We start from the raw sequence: 20,687 nt of genomic DNA, 5'->3' as shown, positions 1-20,687 counted from the left end.
AGCTAATCTATAAGAAGAGATACCTAAGGCTATTCTTATTACTTTATTAGAATATATTAGTCTAAGCCTTTATACGCGCGCTAATAGTTAAGCTATTATACTTATCTTTCTTATTTTACGTAAGTTTTATTAGAATAAGATATCTTATTCTTAGCTATAATTTCTATTATTACTTACTTAAGCTATTACTATTTATAAGTCTTAAGGTATAAGTCTTAGCTAAGTAGTAGTATAGGATAAAAGAGACTTTATCTTAGGTTTACTATATATTACTATTTCTTAAGTTAAAAGTTTAGAGAGTTTAGTATTTAAAGAGCTTATATCCTTTAATTATTTATATAGAAAGGAGGGTAAGGTAGTATAGTAGTAGAAGAAGGATAAGGAGTAGTAAGCTAAAGAAATTATTTCTTTATAAGAGATAAGCTTTTTTTAAGCTTATCCTCTATAGTAGGCCTAATACTAGCTATATTAATCCTTTATTATATCCCCTACGTCTACTAACTTATTATAGTAGTTCTAAATACCTTATATTTAGTCTTCTCCCTCTTTATTAGAGTTATCCTTAGATTCCTCTTAGAATTTATAGTCCCTAGAGTTAAGCTCTTCTTTAACTACGTTAATATCTAATTCCTCTAGAATCCTAGTTAGTTTAAACTAATACCTAGCTAATACTCTACTTACCTAGCTTATCTATAATTTATTACTCTAGTATAGTTACGTTATTTATATTAATTACTTCTTCTTCCTCTTTTAAGTTCTAGTTAGTGTTAAGGCTAGACTCTACTCTAGCCTATAAATTATCTATCTTTTATTAGTAATTATTAGCCTATACCTTCTATATAAACTTACTAAGATTAGGCTTAGGCTTATCCTCTATCAGTATATTATTATTCTTATTATCTATTACCTATATATTAGTTTATAAGCTAATACTTAGCTAATACTACTATACCTAGGCTATATCCTAGCTTAAAATCTAGTCCTAGTTACTCTAACTTAAGCTAGTTATTTATATTCTTAGGTAGCCCCCCTTTAGGCTCTCTTAATTCTAGTAGTATATATTTAGCTTCCTTACTATTAATATACCTATATAGAAACTTCTTATTAGAGAATACCTATTTATTAAATAGTAGGGGTAGGTAGTATAGGCTATACTAAGTAGTAAGGTAAAGGTAGCTATTTTCCTAGAAGTATCCTTATATCTATATAGTAATAACTATAGCTATAATAATCCTCTGCTAATTTTAGAAAAGTAGTATAAATAGGGGGATTAGTAGGCTAGTATTATTATTAATTTTAATTAGGGGCTTATAGCGTTTAATATAGTTCTAGTAAGTTTCCTTAATAAGGTTAACCTAATATTATTAGCTTTAGCTAATACTAGACTAATACTAGTATATCTAACGTACCCTATTATAGTAGGTAAGTAGCTTAGTATATAAAGAGCTTTCTAATAAATATAAGTAGGCCTAAGGAGTATAAGTTAGTATAACCTATATTATAGTAAGTAGTTATAAATATACTTTAAACTTAGTACTTATTATCTACTTAATGTATACTCTAAAGTCTATATTATATAGTATATTAATCTTAGTAGTAGTATTCTTAGCTATTTCTATCTAGAAATCTTTAATATATAACTAGTACTTAAGGTTATAGTCTTTATTATACTAGCTATTAATATAGTTAAGGTATACTCTAGCCTTATACTTAGGTATAACTATTATATAGTATTAGTATTAGCTAATACTTACCTAATACTATACTTATACTTAGTATTATCTATATCTCCTTTTATATCTAGTTCTTACTCTACTCCTATAAAAGTACTATTAGCTTCTATATAAACTACCCTTAATACTATATATATAATCTAATTAGGAGGTATTAGACTATCCTCTAGTTAGTAGATAGTTTCTTATTTTATAAAGTACTTATTCTTTTCTTTCTATATAGTAGTATTTTTAGTTCGCACCTTACCCTCTTAGCTTAAGTACTTATTCTAACTAAACCTATAACCTCTTAGTAGGGCCTAATACCTACCTAATACTAATATACCTAATCTCTATAGTAATATTATTACTCTAGTAGTAGAAGTTATCTTTAAGATACTTTCTCTTAGTCTTATCTTTTTCTATATCTAGGGCGTTTTAGATAGTAGGCTTAAACTTTTTTAACTAGAATATTAATAAGGCCTAATTAATATAAGCCTATATTAGTTAAGGTAGTAATATATACTTACCTTATTAGTAGTATTATTTAATAGGATCTTAATAAGCCTAATACTTATAGCCTTCTTACATTACTCTCTATTCTTAATAGTATATAGGTTTATAGAGTATATAGCCTTAGATAGATTTAGTATAGTAGGTAGTTATAGTAGTATTAGTTTAGCGTACTTAGTATTAGGCTCTATAGGTCTATAGGGCGTAAGTAGGGTATAAGAAGTAAGGATAGAGTAGAAAAGATATTATTAGTATAGGTAATATTAGTATAGACTTACTATATTTAGGGCCTACTTTTAATCTAGGATAGGTATTCCTAATTAGCTATAATCTTACTATTACTTATACTAGTAGGAGTAGTAGTAAAGGTAAAGGTAAAGGTAAAAGTAAAGTTTAAATATATATTTTTTCTTCTATACTTTAATCCTCTTCCTCTTCTATCCTCTTCCTCTTATATCTATCTATTATTACCTAACACTATACTAATACTTTTATTAGTATATTATCTTACTTTCTACTTACTTATATACTATATAGTACTTATAATATCTATTAGCTCTAATATATTAAGTTTACCTTTACTTTTACCTTTACCTTCTACTTTTACTTATTATTATAGTTACCTAAAAGCGTTTACTATTAATAAAGTATTATTAACTCTTATAGTTAACCTTTCTCTTACTTCCTACTTACCTCTTATACTTATAACCTAATAACCCTAATTACTACTACTATAATAATAATAATACTACTACTACTTCTCTTAATATAGTTAACTATACGTATTAGCTAGTATTAGTTAATATTAGTCTATATCTTATACTTACTTAAGGTTTAGTATTACTTATCCTTTACTTAGTATAACTAACCCTAAGGGTACTTAAGGTTATCCTACTATTACTTATAAAGCTCTTTACTTTATTATCTTAATAATAAGTATATATATTCCTAACTACTACCTCTTACTTATTAATTTAGGTACCTTACTTAGTTTACTTACTCTAAGTTCCTTAATAGTATAGCTACTTAGTATTACTCTAGATACTTTACTTACTACTACTCCTACTAGTAGCGCTAGTAGTAGTAGTTAGGATCTAACTTATATAGTTATTAATAGCTATATCTATAAGAGTACTAGTAAGACTTTATATATATAGCCTAGAGTTAAGATCTAATTTAACTATAAGGTAGAATAGGTTCTAGTCTTCTATAGTAATATAATAGGACCTAGGAAAATTACTTAATAGGGTTAGTCTAATACTACCTAATACTAACTAATACCTTACTTTACTAATAGTATTATATAGCCTATATAGTAGAGGAGATCTAGTACTAATAGTAATATTAGGGTTAGGTATTACTAAAGCTTATTATCCTATACTATATTAAAGAGTTTATAGCTATAGAGCTTAAAGCTCTATTCTATTACTACCTAAATCTACCTAGTAGGATAAGTATATCTACCTTTACTACTATTTATAAGGCTACTAAGGAAATATACCTTTAGCTCTAGGTTAGTATATATGTAGTTATAGTATTAACTTAGTATTAGATTAACTTTCTTAGCTATAAAGGTTATAGTTAATTATTAGGGTACTATTATTACTACTCTTAAGGATATAGCTAATACCTTTAAAGTAGCTAGGTTACTAAATACCTACCTAAAGCTCTTAGAAAACTATATCCTCTAATATACTTAGGTTATTATAAGGTATTATAAGTTTTTAAGTTTATAATATATAGTTCTTATAAGTATTTATACTATTTACTTTTAGTTTTATAGTCTAGCTCTTAGTTAGTAATAAGAATAAAAAAGATATTTTATAGCTTTAAATAATCTAGCTTACTTTATATTACTGTTTTAATTTTTTTTAAGGAGCTATATTACTATTATAAACTATACCTAAGAGGAGCTAAGGGTAGGCGTAAGTACTTTAAAGGATTAAGTAGTATAGCTAAAGGATTATAGTATAGTACTATACTATAGTTATATAAATACTTATCTATAAGTATTAGTTATTAGTTAAAAGTAAAGTATATATAGTACTACTTACTTATAAGTACTTATATACTTATATATAAGTATAATACTTATTAAGTATATAGCTTAGATACTAAACCCCTATAGCTTAGTATATTTAACTTTTTATAAAACTCTAGTATTTAATCTAAAGGTTATACTTTATTCTTATATAACCCTTTATAATATTATATTAATCTTCTAATTATACTATTATACTAACCTTATCTATTATACTTACTTATTAACTTTTATAACTAATAAGTAGAGGGATAGCTACTTTTTACTTTTTTAAAGTTTTATTTTAATAATACCCCCCTACTTACAGAAAACAAAAAATTATCTATTATACTTACTTATTCCTAAGAACTAACTTAAAAATTATCTAAAGATAACTTTTATAGCTTTCTTCTTAAGTAAGGGAAGGATAAAGTAAAGAAACTAAAGGAAGTATAAGTAGTTAAAGAGCTAATAGGCTTAGGGATAGTATAAGAAAAAAAGGCCTTATAAAAACTAGCTAAATAGTATATAGCTATAAGATAACTATAGTATATACTCTTTTTAATATTTTAATATCTACTTATTATATTAAGTACTTATTCTTAATAGAGACTTTATAATATAATACTCTACTATACTACTACTTATACCTATCTTAGCTACTTAATAATATTTATAATATATAGTAGCTAATCCTTAAAGTCTCTATTATAAACCTCCTCTAAGTACTTATACTACTTATTTTAGCTTTAGCCTTTATAGACTTTTTTTATTATTATAGTACGTTTAGAGACTTTTTTTAAGATAAAGTACTAACTAGGTAACTATAGGCTTATATAAGCCTATATTTAGTACTACTAGTACGTACGTAGTATATTATAAATACTAGATATAAAGATATATAATAGTAGTAAGTTACTAAGACCTAGAATTTAGGTACGTGTTATATCTAGCGCCTTAGATTTAATATAATATATCTTATTTTAACGCTAAGGCTTTTATTAGCGTATATAGCTAACTTAGAGTCTATATAGTAGTTATACACCTACTAGAGATAAGATAGTAAGCTATTAACACCTTAGTCCTAGTTAGACGTTACACCTAGTAATTCCGCCTTAATATAATACGTTTTCTTAGACGCTAGAGGCTCTTATTAGCGCGTTAGTTAACCTAGCGGTTTTTATAGTAACCTTCTAATATATACGCTATCCTCTACTATCCTCTACTATCCTCTACTATCCTCTACTATCTACTACTATTTCCGCCCTTTATAACCTTTGTAGCCGCCCTTTATAACTACTACTACCTCTACTACTACCTCTACTACTACTACCTCTACTACCCCTTCTTAAGAATAACTAACTAGCTACCTATAGTATAGCTACTACTATCTAATAATTAGCTTTAGTTAGAGGAATATTAGTACTAGCGCTATCTACGCCTTATTCTCTTATCCTTATAGTATCTATTTAAATTCGCTCTCCTTAAGCCTAGGATCTTAATTATTAATTACCCTCCTAACGTTACTTATTTACTATTATAGCTAGGTCTTAGTCTCTTAACTTAATCCCTTTCCTAATACTAAGATAGTAAGATAGCTAACTATAAGGACTTTACTACTACTAGTATTATTAATCTAGGCCTTATAGATAACCTCCTCTACGTCCTTTAGTATCTACGTTCTACTCTTCTTTATTATCTCCTCTACTTTAATATCGCTAATATTAGAGGTATTAATAATATTAATATTATCTACTATCTTAGTCTATAAGAGGTAGTAGAACTTAAGTAATTACTTATCTAACTTATTAAGGACTACTCTAGGTAGCTCCTAAGTATATATAGGGTAGGTATATTATATATTTATAGATATATTAATTAGTACCTATTTAGCTAGGGTTTTTAGGCTAGGCTAGAAGACCTCCTAGATAAGGATAAAGAGGAAATATATATATACGTAGCGGTTTATATATAAGGCGAGTCTTAAAAGTATTAAAAGTATTAAAGCTTATAAGTTAGTATTAGTATAAAGGTTAGAAGTAGCTAAGCTTTTATAAAAATATATAAAAATCTAAGTAAGCTTAATTATAGTAAATTTACTATATCCTCTCTCTTCTTTATAATATATTATAATTATATAACTAGCTAATCGCTAGTAATTCCTAATAAGCCCTCCTAAGGTTTAATAGGTATCTTTTTTTAGTTACTTTTAGTAATTTTTTATAACTTTAGTTTTCGCGTATAGATATTAGAGCTTTACTACCCTAAAATACTAATTAGTTTAGTATTTAAACCGCGTTATTAATTTATCTTTTTTATAAACTTTTATAACTAATAAGTAGAGGGATAGCTACTTTTTACTTTTCTAAAGTTCTATTTTAATAATACCCCCCTACTTATAGAAAATAAAAGATTATACTACTTATTAGTTATTATAATACTAGTAACCTATATGTTATATATACACTAGACTTATATATCCTAAAGAAGAGTAAATAACTTATTAGCTTTATTTATACCTTTACTAGCTAGTATAATAGTAGTACTTATAAGGAGGACCTTAGTAATAAATACTAGGTCCTTAAGTATATAGTTAAATTCTTTTTTAGTAAACTTATATAATAGGCTAAGGGATTAAATATAAGTTTAGAACTTATACTTAAGGTTACTTTTAAGAGGGTTAATCTTAATAATAACTTTATACTTACTATACTACTTAATAGTAGCTACTATAGTTACTAGGAGGGTTACTAAACCTTTTAAAACTAAGTACTTTATACTTATAACTTAGTTTTAGCTTTTATAAACTTTTTTTATTATTATAGTATATTTAGAGACTTTTTTTAAGATAAAGTACTAACTAAGTAACTGTAGGCTTATATTTATATTTAGTACTACTAGTATATATATAGTATATTATAAATACTAGATACTAAAGATATATAATAATAGTAAGTTATATATAAACTAGATTAGCTTTAGCCTTTATAGACTTTTTTTTTATTATTATAGTATATTTAGATACTTTTTTAAGATAAAGCGCTAACTAAGTAACTATAGGCTTATATAAGCCTATATTTAGTATAGCTAGTACGTACGTAGGATATTATAAATACTAGACACTAAAGATATATAATAGTAATAAGTTATATATAAACTAAAGACTATAAGATATAACCTTTTAATATATATACTATCTTTTACTATCCTCTATTATCCTTTACTATTTCTACCTTTTATAACCTTTATAGCTACCCTTTATAACTACTACTACCTCTACTACTACTACCTCTACTACCCTTACTACCCCTTCTTAAGAATAACTAACTAGCTACCTATAGTATAGCTACTACTATCTAATAATTAGCTTTAGTTAGAGGAATATTAGTATTAGTACTATCTATACCTTATTCTCTTATCTTTATAATATCTCTTTAAATTCCCTCTCCTTAAGCCTAGGATACTAGTCTTTAAGCGCTCTTTTAATATTAATAGCTTAGTAGTATAGCTATCTCTTAGTCTTTTTACTTTACTTACTAAAGGTTAGGTAGGTAAGGTAGCTAAATATAAAGAGATTAATAAAGTAGTAAGTATTAGTATAGATAATCTCTTTATACTTTATAACTCTCTTTAAATACTATATTCTAGTCTCCTTATAAGTTACTTTTATAATAATATTACTAAACTTAGACCTCTTAAGAAGGTATTAGCTAATAGATTTACTATTACTAAGGATTTAGAGTATTAAAAGTATTTACTCTTCTAGCTCTTTACTAATTATTAAATTTAGCTCCTAAGTATATATAGAGCTTATATTATTTATATTTAATAAGTTAAAGGGCTCCTTACTAGAGAGGGTATACTAGCTTAACTAGATAGCTATAATAAGTTACCTTAAGGGATATATATATTTATATATAGTATAATTTAATTATATATAGTATAATTTAATTATATATAGTATAATTTAATTATATATAGTAGGATACTTAAAGTAAGTTAGTATTAGTATAAAGGTTAAAAGTAGCTAGGTTTTTATATAACCTCTTCTTAGTAATAGTAAATATACTATATTATCTCTCCTCTTTATAATATATAATAATTATATTACTAACTAATAGCTAATAATCTTTATTAAACCCTCTTAAGGTTTAATAAGTATCTTCTTTTAGTTACTTTTAGTAAATCTTTTTAACTTTAGTTTTTATATATAGATATTAGAGCTTTACTACCTTAGAAAACTAATTAGTTTAGTATTTAAACTATATAATTACTTTATCTTTTTTATTAACTTTCTTAACTAATAACTAAAGGGATAGCTACTTTTTACTTTTTTAAAGTTTTATTTTAATAATACCCCCTTACTTATAGAAAATAAGAAATTATAAACTAGAGATAAGATATAACCTTCTAATATATATACTATCCTCTACTATCCTTTACTATTTCTACTCTTTATAACTACTACTATTACCCCTTCTTAAGAATAACTAACTAGCTACTTATAGTATAGCTACTACTATCTAATAATTAGCTTTAGTTAGAGGAATATTAGTTCTAGTACTATCTACGCCTTATTCTTATATCTTTATAATATCTATTTAAATTCCCTCTCCTTAAGCCTAGGATATTAATCCTCTATTACCTATTTAATATTAACTACTTACCTATATAGCTAGGCCTAGGTTTCCTACCTAAAGCCCCCCTAGTTAAGGAGAAAGATATAGCTAAATATAAAGAGCTTATAGCTATAGTATCTATTAAGTTAAGCCTTATACCTAAGCTCCCTAACCTTCTATTATATCTATATCCTTCTCTCCTTAATAGTCTCTTCTATAATAATATTACTAATATAGGTATTAATCTAATCCCTCTTAGATACTCTACTATCCTAGAATATATAGTAGAACTCTAGTAATTACTTATTTAACTTATTATAGACCCCCTTAGGTAGCTCCTAAGTATATATAAGGCTAGTATATTATATACTTATAGATAGATTAATTAGTACTAGTCTAGTTAGGGTTTTTAGGCTATAATAGAAGACCTCTTAGATAAAGATCTAGAGGAAATCTATAGTATTTATATATAGTATAATTTAATTATATAGGATTTAATTATATATAATTTAATTATATATAGTAGGATACTTAAAGTTAGTATTAGTATAAAGGTTAGAAGTAGCTAGGTTTTTATATAACCCTTCTTAGTTATAGTAAATATACTATATCCGCCCCTCCCTCCCTTTATAATATATTATAATTATATTACTAGCTAATAGCTAGCGATCCCTATTATACCCTCCTAAGGTTTAATAGGTGTCTTTTTTTAGTTACCTTTAGTAAATTTTTTTAACTTTAGTTTTTATATATAGACGTTAGAGCTTTACTACCCTAAAATACTAATTAGTCTAGCGTTTAAACTATATTATTACTTTATCTTTTTTATTAACTTTTATTACTAATAAGTAAAGGGATAGCTACTTTTTACTTTTTTAAAGTTTTATTTTAATAATACCCCCTTACTTATAGAAAATAAAAAATTATAAGTAGTTTATAGCTACTTTATTATTCTCTATTATTAAGGCTAAAGGTCTTAGTAGATTTACGTAGATATTATACCTTATCAAGATTTTATAGTTCTTCTTTAGGCGCACTATTTATATATTGAAGTATTACTAGTCGAAGGCACTTAAGGTCCTTATTCTAGGTATACTTATTAGTTATATATAAGAAATTATTAAAGTTAGCTAATAAAGGTTTTCTAGTACTATAGAATTATTTAGTAGTGATAGATATAGCGTTATATATATTATAATAATCTTTACTATATATTATACTACGAGAAAAACCTACACTATTAGCTTAGTAAATATATAGATTATAAGCTAACTTACTACACTCGCTATTACTTCAATATAAGGGTCCTTAAGATAGGTATAAATATTAAGAATTTCTTTAAGTATATACCTAGAGTACTCTAACTAGAAAAAGATTAAGTTATTAGTCTCAAAAGCTTACTTAATAGTAGAGACGTATAGGTGGTTAGATAATCTCTTTAGTATCTTAAGCTGTTTACAGCCTGCATTAATAGCTATCTCTCTAACTATAATAAGCTCTTGTCAATAGACGTATATTGATCGTATGTGCTTACCTTACACTAAGTTGCCTTGTTAGGTTAAGGTCCTCTAAGGACTTTCGCGGATCTCTTAATAGATTAAAGAACAACGCTTATCGTCCTCTATTGCTCGCTGCAACAGTGCTACTTTCGTTGGTACCGTGAGCCGCGACGGACCTGGCTTTATAGGCACCTGGGGTCTTGGGTGACGTTGAAATGCTTCCTCAACACCCTTTGATACCATATTGCATGATACGAGTCACGAAAGCTACCTAGGTAGAATTTTGATCTTGTTGTATAGCACTGCAAGGACGATTACCAGATTATGGATGATACTGGAAGCTGCGTAAAGGCTCAGGGGATGATCTTCCGATATCGTGCTTGAGCTCGCAGAGAACAGGTGACATATCCCGGAGTCGGGTGGCATTCACCGGCGGCGGTCTTCCAAGTCCAGATACGGGAACTTGTGCCTAGGTAGGTAACAACTACCTAAGGTGTGTCCATAAAAGCTTTGATCAAGAACTTCATTCACGGTACCAAGGTATCGTCCATCATCACTGTCTATCAATCGCATCAGCCTTACCATTATTGATTATGGACCAAGTTGAAGCTACGTGGCCCACAGTCACCTGGCCCACTTTACACCCATTACGTCATCAGCATTATGATGTAACCAATCGGCTTGCAGAAAACCTCCGCACTCCAACCTGGCCACTGCAAACATCAAGCAGTCACGCCTCGCCTCAGCATCAACCAGACCTCTATCTACAGCTAGCGCAGGTCTTAGAGTGGGAGATCTGGAATCACAATCAAACACGTGGTAGACTATGCTCAGAACTAGCTCGTCGCATAGAACTCGAAGCCTAGGTACACAAGCTTAACCAGGAGGTCGCCCAGTGGTAAGAAAGCTGTCGTATAGCCTACGCAGCACTCGATGAACACAGGTCTAAGAGTTTAAATCTTAAGCTTGATGTTGAAGCTTTGACTGATGAGCTGCGCCATTTCCGGAAATCACAGGTACGTAGTATGCGGTTTCTTCTGAACAAGACCTTAGGAGGAATATTTCGCCTTTAGTTTAGACCGTCGTCCAACTATGCTTCGCAACGTTCCTTAGTGCGGCTTCTTTCGAGTTCTAGCTTACATAGCGGCAGGTCCAGCCAATCCACAGGAGTCCATCTCCGCCTTCAGGATACAAGGAGGATGATAAAGCTGCGGACAAGATGCCACAGGAAAATCAGTTACCTCCAATTGAGAAGGATAATGAGGCTTCGTGGCGTCTGGGATTCATTCAAGACATTGAAGAACATCAAAGCAGTTTCGAGTAGCTGTGCAGTCAGAGTGGTTTACATTGTCATCCTTCGTTCAGATAGTGTTAAGCAAACAATTCAACGCCTAATTCATGCTACCTAGAGTCCAGTCCATGTCATCTTCATCGTCTCTCCGCATACCAAAATCTTCTTCGCTCAAATCTTGTGTTGCTTCCATGAACTGCTTTAGTTCTCTAGAAAAATCATCCAAGCGCTTCTTCTCCTCTTCCGTGTCGAGCGTCGCTTTCAAAACTGAGCGTCTAAGGTCCCACGAATTCGACAACTTGCGCGCATCGTCACCGGAGATTCTCCCGGATTGGAACTTCTTTGCAGTCTGCTCGATACAAGTGGTAAAGCCAACCATCATAGCTCCTTCATGCCTCTTCGCGGCTTCGTAGAAGTCTATCCAGAGAGACTGTACTAGTAACCACGATTGCTCAATTCCTTCCAGCTTACGGTCGAGGAGTTTCTCGTATGCAACAAAACCTGGGCGCGAGGTTTGTAAGCGTACGCGTTTCGACCAGCGGCTAGAACTATCAACTGAATGTTGATCGTGGAGTAATGGCTGTTGGTGCTGTTCTGCAGGTGATTGCTCATCGTCCGGGGAGATAGTGTTCAGGAGATCTTGACTATCATTCTCGTCGTCGTCGTCGTCGTCGTCGTCAGACAGATCGATAAAAATTGACTGTTTGTGCTATGCTACATGAGCTCCGCAATCATTGTTGTTCTCATGGTCGTCGTCTGATAGATTCTCGACTATTATTGGATTACTTTGGCTCCCCTTGACGCGATCAGCTGCTAGCAATCCTAGCGAACGACGGCGCGCTGTTCCCGACTCGGATGATTCAGGATCAATTGTGATTCGCACGCTGCTGATGGATGTTACACTCTCAGATAGTCTTGTGGACGTGTCTTGTATATCTGTGGAGTGTTCTGCGGAGGCTCGGGCAGAAGGCTTAGAGGTCTTGGCTGCTACAGCTATTCTTTCAAGGTCTTTGTAGTCGATAGTCCTTGTGCTCGTTCCTCTTCCACTGACATGAGGCTGCGGTGAGGAAATCGAACATGAATCGAAGTCTGAATCGTCTGGGATGGTCTGACCAGCTCGGCCAAGTCGTTTCCGGCTGCCTGTCTGCTTCGACGTAGAGCTCTTGCGCTTTTTCGTAGGCACAGTAGAGTCCATGGTGTCGCCACCCATAACAGGAGGTGGTGTAGTCTCAACGACTGCATCATGCGGTGGCCGTGGTAGTACTTCTAAAGATTCGACCTCGATGTTTGGCACTGTGGCTGATGCACAGGGAACAATGACTTCAGGCTCTACCAGAGATGTCGTAGAAGGAGGAAACTGTGGAATCTTGTCGAAACAAACCAAGGTCTTTGAAATTGCTAGCAATGGTCCTTGACTGTACTGAGGTAAAGTCTCAATAGATTGGATTGTCGACATAACTAGCAAGAAGCATGGTGGAGCTTGGGGTGAAGGAGAGGCGGTCGTCTCCTTCTCGTATGGTGGCATAATATCATCCGCAAAGTTTGGAAGTTGAGTTGCCATGTCGGATGATACGCTGGGCACTCTGCCAGTATTCGGGATCTCCTCCAGGATTCTATCCCGAGATTGGTTCTCAGCCTTGTTGAAAATCAGCAGTGACAGAGCAAGATAGTCGATTTGCATACGTCGATGTGGCCTGCCGTATTGTATTCTTCACGTGTCTGAATCTCTTCACAGAGATTAATAAGCTCTTCGTTGCTTAGTACATGCATTACGTCCTTTTCGGCCATGGTAAGCGTAGGTTGTCAGGGTGATGTTGAGTTGCAAGTTGGATGAAATTCGTCGAACAGCGAACGAAGGGTATTTAAGTCCCCTTGGGCGGTTATTGCATGAATATCGATATCATTGTTCGGCATCTCAAGCCGCAGCACTGGCGGTCTTGTGACGAGAACATCCAGTGAGAGTGCTCTCTGCATGAATGTCTTACCACTAGGATGATCTCAAGGCGCCCTTTTGGTTCTGGGTCGCATATGGTAACCTTATTCAGTGGAATCCGTTGGCTCGCATAGTTCAAAGCAGAGCAGCCGTAAGACAAACACGATGCATTGCATGAACACGTTGCCGCTCTGTCGTTGACCTGTTGGTAGCATGTCCAAATATACGTCTGTCTCCATATCACGAGCTCTATGCCGCTGTAACCGTTGGCCATCATCGTTCCGAGCAGAGTAGCTCTAAAGTAGACACGGCATCATGCATGAATGCATTGCCGCTCTGTCTTCAGATTGTTAGTAGCACGTCTGAGAATACCCTTCTCGAAGTCCTGGTGACACAATGTCAAAATCTATTGGCTCTTGTGGCACTGGGCGCAGCGTTGGCAAGGCAAACCCACTGTCCTGCATGAATGTATTGCCGCACTGAGGCTCATCCTGTCGGCAGTATGCCCAAATGTATCTGTTTGTCTAATGCCTGACCTTCGCATCAGCAAGAACCATTGGCTTGCATTGCACTATGCACCGTGTAGACAAGGCAGAATCTTGTGATGACATGGGGATCCTGGCCGCTATGTTAGCCCCCTCGGCGTCTGTCTTTGGAGGAATCATAACTGCTCTATAAAAAAGAGGACTGCCCCAGCGGCAACTACTCTTCCAGCAACTGCAGCGAAGATGAGCCCCTCTCAACATTCACAGACTCCCGTACAAGACCCGTCAGCGTAATTAGTATTATTGTCTTTTGTGATCGAGGGAGACTAACATGCAAGCAGTGATGACTTCTACTTTTCACCGGAGTGGGATGATAGCAAACCTTCACAAACCCCCGTGCAAGATCAGTCGGCGTACGTTGCATTGTTCACTCTCATAATTGAATGAGACTAACAGCGAATATAGCCCCGATGAATACTACTTAGAACTGAAGTGGAATGACGACGACCAGTCGGCCACTTTCGACTGCAAGGAACATTCCTCTCAAACCGAAGATAGCCAGCACCCCATATCGATTCCAGCCGTCGAAGAGCTCTCTAAGGGGGAGTCGACCATACCCGATGAGGTAGTGGAGTACGCTTAAGATAGCATTGGACGATCGGAGCCATCATCTGAAGCGACGTCAACTCCCTGGACTCGAGCATCTGTTTCCTGCATTGGTGTCAATGACCACGGATGCCGTATAAGGTACGGAAGCCAAAACCTATCGGCTCGTGAGATATTGGAGTTTACAACCCAGTGCAAGCGGCCTTTACCGGAAGTTATATCCTCTTTGCAAGTGGTCGGTACAACCACAAGATATCGAAATTCCGCGGATTTGACAATGATATTATATCAAGCGCTTTATCAAAATAAGCGTTTGAAGGTGCACTAGAAAGATCGGCTCATGACCTTTGAGGAGGTCACAGCTGAAGGTCAGACCTCTCTCGTATTGTACTTTCTATGGCAAAGGAGGCGCTTTATCACACAAGCTCTTGCACAATGGTACAGCGAGCTGTTCATCTCTGTTATCTACGAGCTCGTAACGAGTTCTTGGTCTGATTCTTTTGGGCGCCATGTATTACTACCGTACCGCGCTAGGGGGGTTCTAGGAAGAGATGTTGTCACTGTGCCAATGGTAATAGAATGACCAAGAGCTCTTTAAATCTTGCGTCGCAGTAATAAGCAAAGCAAAGATATTGCATATCAGAAAAGATGTACATAAGTCTCGCAGAACAAATGCGAAACTATCACCTAACTGCATTGTTGCCACCTTAGACAAACGTACCAGCTGAACCTTTAGGTCTCTTCGTCATCCTGGAAGATATCGTCCTCATCCTTATCTGTCTTGACAACGCCAGGTTCTGGCTGTCTGCTTCTTAGGCGCGGCTTTGGCCTTACGCTGGCCTTGTAGTTTTGTAGGTCTAGCTTCCTTCTTAGTAGCCTTCGCTAGCTTTAGGGGAGGTATAGATTTAGAGCTGGCGCCTTTATTAAAGACGGAGTCTCTAACCAAAACTTAGTTACGTACAAATAGTTAGGTAACTTATAGAGGATGCTTACATACCTTACGCCAACAAGCAGGCATAGTGTCCTCGAAAGCTAGTGGTAGGCACGATGCAAGCAACCGCGCGCCCTAGTAGTAAGGGTTCAAACGAGGCCCTGGGGCGCGCGGCTAGCATCGTGCTTACCACTAGCTGCCTAGGTCTGCTTTAGCTTTCTTGTTGTCTAGAGAAACTTTAATAATTAAATGTTAGCAAAACACTTCTACTTAGAGTTTGACAGTCTGTGTTACCGAAGTTATACCGTCTCTGCTTAGTTAGGCCTAGCTTATGGCCCCAGCGCTCGCTTATTAGCTAGTGCGCGCTAGGGCTACCTAGTAGGATCTAGGCCTTATAGCTACCTAAGTTTCTTTCTCCCTACCTTATCTATACTTTAGTAAGTATAATCTTATTACCTAATCTAGCCCTAATAATTTTAGCTAATTAATATAAGCTATTTAAAACGTCTTTAACGTTCTATAGCCTTTATACTTTTTAGTATATTCTCTTTCTATAGAAACGCAGCTAATAATTTAGGCTAGTAGTAGCTATAGCTAATAGTATAAATAATTAAATTATTTATTATAATATATACCTCTCTAAGATTATCTTTAATAATTTTATTATCTAAGCCTAATAATACCCCCTCTAAGAAGAGTTATTTAAATAATAAACGTACTAGTAAAAGATAGAAGTATAATACTAATAAAAGATACTATAATAAATTATAGTAAAGGTATATTTCTTAAATACCTATTTTTATTATATATAGTTATATATAGTTTGATAATAGATAGTTTAAAACTAAAGCCCTAAACTTAAAGTAATTCTAGAGAGTTATAGTAATATTAAAGAGAAGAGGAGTTTTTTTAGTTAATAACTATAGTTTATAGCTTACCTCTAAGTTTATAACTATAGTAATTAACTTTAGCCTTTATAGACTTTTTTTATTATTATAGTATATTTAAAGACTTTTTTTAAGATAAAGCGCTAACTAGGTAACTACGGGCTTATATAAGCCTATATTTAGTACTACTAGTATATACGTAGTATATTATAAACGCTAGACACTAAAGATATATATTAGTATTATACGCCTACTAGAGATAAGATGTAACCTTCTAACTTATATACTATCCTTTACTATTTCTACCCTTTATAGCTACTCCTACTCTTACCCCTACTATATCCCTTCTTTATAATACTTATATTACTACTAACTATAACCTATAAGTTAAATAACTATATAGCTAGTATACTAAGTATAGCTAATATACTTTAGAGCTTTTTACTATCCCTATAGTTATAGTTATAGCCTTATTTAAATACTATCTATAATACTATTACTACTAGATAATTAACTTTAGCTAAAGGAATACTAGTAGTATAGTTATCTACGCCTTATTTTACTCTCCCTATAGTATATATTTAAACTCCCTCTCTGTAATACCTAGATCCCTCTTCTTAACTACCTTATTAATATCTATAATTTATTAATATAGCTACTCTTTAGTCTCCTTACTAACCCCTAAGGCTATTATAGCTAAGTAGCTATACCTAATAAGCTTAATAAGGTAACGTATATTAGTATATATAATAAATATTAACTTAAACCCCTTCCTCCTTAGAATTATTATTATAGTCTCCTCTACCCTCTCTTCTATTATAATATAGCTAACCCTAGTCTCTCTTATAAGGTCCTTATTAGGTTTAGTGTAGTAAAAGTACTAAAGGACCTTAGGTTTACGCTCCTCTAACTCCTAGAAGACTTTTAGAGGTAGCTTACTAATATATATAATACTTAGATCTTTTATATTATTAAACAGTATAAGTAGGACCTCCCCTACTAGAGTGTAATTATTCTTTTAATATAATATATTAAGGATCGCAATAGTATTTATATATAAGGTAGTTATATATAGTATAAAATAATTGTATATAGTATTAAAGCTTATAAGTTAGTATTAGTATAAAGGTTAGAAATAGCTAGGTTTTTATATAACCTCCTCTTAGTTATAGTAAATATACTATATCCTCTTTCCCCCCTTTATAATATATTATAATTATATTACTAGCTAATAGCTAGCGATCCTTATTATACCCTCTTAAGGTTTAATAGGTGTCTTTTATTAGTTACCTTTAGTAAAAATATTTTAACTTTAGTTTTCGCGTATAGACGTTAGAGCTTTACTACTATAAAACGCTAATTAGTCCTATATTTAAACTATATTAGTACTTTATCTTTTTTATTAACTTTTTTAACTAATAAGTAGAGGGATAGCTACTTTTTATTTTTTTAAAGTTATATTTTAATAGCACCCCTACACTTATAGAAAATAAAAAAATTATAACTATAGTACTTAAGGCTATAGAAATATTTAAGTAACTACTTTTCGAATTTCTAATTCTTAACTTCTACTTTAATACTCTATCCTAAAGCTTACCACTAAAGAGAAATACCTTCTTTAATACTATATACCTTATAATATATAATTATATTGTAAGTATTAAATAGCTATTCCTAAAATTATAGATAGTACTTAATTTTAATACTAATATAGATATAAAGTACTAGTATACTAAGGATAAGATTAGCTTAAACTATAATAATCTTAAGCTTTATAGTATCTTAAGCCCCTTCTTAGAGACCTACCTCTCCTCTATTAACTTATTAGATAATACTACTAAGGACTAATATAAAATTCTCTTCTATATAGATAGCCTATTTACTATAACTCTTATCTACCTAGGTAGTATTACTTTACTAGCTAGTACTAAGATAAATATAAAAGTAAGGTTATCTATTACTATAGAGTAGAAGGTTTATATTAAGAAGCTAAGTAATATAATAGTAGCTAAGGGTATACTTATAATAGAGTAAGAGGTATATATTAAGATAGTTATAAGTAGAGACTATAATAGATAGCTATAGTAGGTCCTTAGCTAGCTTATCCCTATCTTATAATTATATTAAGTAAGTATAGCTAATAATTATATATATAAAGTAGGTATTAATAAAGTAGTAGGTAATTAATTTAATTATAGTAATAAGAATAATATAAGAGGCTTAGGATATAGTATAATAAGACTTAAGTATATAGTAGCTATAGAGGAGTTTAGGCGATAGTACTACTAATATATAGGCTTTATAGCCGCTTAAAGGGAATTATAATTATAACTATAACTATAACTATAATTATAATAGTAGTAGTACTACTTATACTTTTAAAATATAATTACTATAATATAATAGAGCTTCTCTATCTCTAGGTAGTATTAGTAGTAATTATAATAGTAAGGATATTAAGGTAGTATAGCTAAGCGTAATATAGGGGATAGATAGAGAGGTATTATAAGTAAAAAGAGACTTCTAAATATACTAAGATAGTTTAGGCTTAGTTTTAAAATTTCTTAGTAATATAATATAAGATAATACTATAAGCCCTATCCCTAAGGCCTAGGGGGGATTAAGGATAGTTATAACTACTTATATTAAAACTACTATTAAAATATATTAAGAAGAGGAAAGAAGAGATTAACTAGAATAATAATATAGTAGTAAAATCCTAGCTTAAAAGCGCTTAGTATAATACCCTTATATTATATAGTAAAGGAAGAGTAAAAATAAGAGGTTTAAATATCTTTATAATTACTAAAAAGTATTAAAAACTTTAAGGATAACCTTAAGTATAAGATCTAGATATTAAAAGTAAATAAGGTTAAGCCCCCCTAAGCCTTAAGGATAGGGCCTATAGTATTATCTTATATTATATTACTAAGAAATTTTAAAACTAAGCCTAAATAGTCCTAGTATATCTAGAAGTCTCTTTTTACTTATAATACCTTTCTATCTACTCTATCTATATTATACCTTATACTACTTTAATATCCTTATTATTATTATAACTACTACTAATACTACCTAGAGATTAAGCTCTATTATATTATAGTAATTATATTCTAAGAGTATAAGTAGTACTACTACTATTATAATTCCCTTTAAGTAGCTATAAAGCTTATATATTAGTAGTACTATTACCTAAACTCCTTTATAGCTACTATATACCTAAGTCCTATTACGCTATATCCTAAGCCTCCTATATTATTATTATTATTATTATAATTAAATTAATTATTAGCTATACTTACTTAATATAATTATAAGATAGGGATAAGCTAGTTAATAACTTACTATAGCTATCGATTATAGTCCTTACTTATAACTATCTTAATATATACCTCTTACTTTATTATAAGTATACCTTTAGCTACTTTTATATTACTTAGCTTTTTAATATAAATATTCTACTTTATAGTAATAGATAACCTTACTTCTATATTTATCTTAGTACTAGCTAGTAAAGTAACACTACCTAAGTAGATAAGAGTTATAGTAAATAGGCTATCTATATAGAAGAGAATTTTATATTAGTCCTTAGTAGTATTATCTAATAAGTTAAGAGAGGAGAGGTAAGTATCTAAGAAAGGGCTTAAGATACTATAAGGCTTAAGATTATTATAGTTTAAGCTAATTTAATCCTTAGTATACTAGTACTTTATATCTATATTAGTATTAGTATTAATATTAAGTACTATCTATAACTCTAGGAATAGCTACTTAACGCCTATAATATAATTATATATTATAAGGTATATAGTATTAAAAAAAGTATTTCTCTTTAGTAATAAGCTTTAGGATAGAGTATTAAAGTAAAAGTTAAGAAATAGAAATTTAAAGAGCTAGTAGTTACTTAAATATTTCTATAGCCTTAAGTACTATAGTTATAAGCCTAGAGGTAAGCTATAAACTATAGTTATTAACTAAAAAACTCCTCTTCTACTTTAACTCCTCTTCTCCCTAATATTACTATAACTATCTAGAACTACTTAAAGTTTAGGGCTTTAGTTTTAACCTATCTATTATTAAACTATATATAGCTATATATAGTAAAAATAAGTATTTAGGAAATATACCTTTACTATAATTTATTATAGTATCTTTTAATAGTATTATACTTACGTCTTTTAATAGTACGTT

The 20,687-nt window shown here is 31.3% G+C and overlaps 1 protein-coding gene across 1 annotated transcript; it reads left to right on the top strand.

Annotated features, from left to right (window-relative positions):
• Positions 1–14,315: 14,315 nt before the first annotated feature.
• Positions 14,316–14,715, top strand: ACET3X_002544 (uncharacterized protein; the record flags this gene model as incomplete). Its single annotated transcript, XM_069449299.1, has 3 exons — positions 14,316–14,362; positions 14,414–14,485; positions 14,538–14,715. 3 exons carry the CDS (start codon positions 14,316–14,318, stop codon positions 14,713–14,715), a joined length of 297 nt encoding a protein of 98 aa, XP_069309091.1.
• Between the last annotated feature and the right edge of the window lie 5,972 nt (positions 14,716–20,687).

This window comes from Alternaria dauci, chromosome 2, assembly GCF_042100115.1.
Source record: "Alternaria dauci strain A2016 chromosome 2, whole genome shotgun sequence".
NCBI classification, from domain to species: Eukaryota; Fungi; Ascomycota; class Dothideomycetes; order Pleosporales; family Pleosporaceae; genus Alternaria; species Alternaria dauci.
The sequence above is the reverse complement of the archived record's forward strand: the minus strand, read 5'-3'. Positions and strand labels throughout refer to the sequence as shown.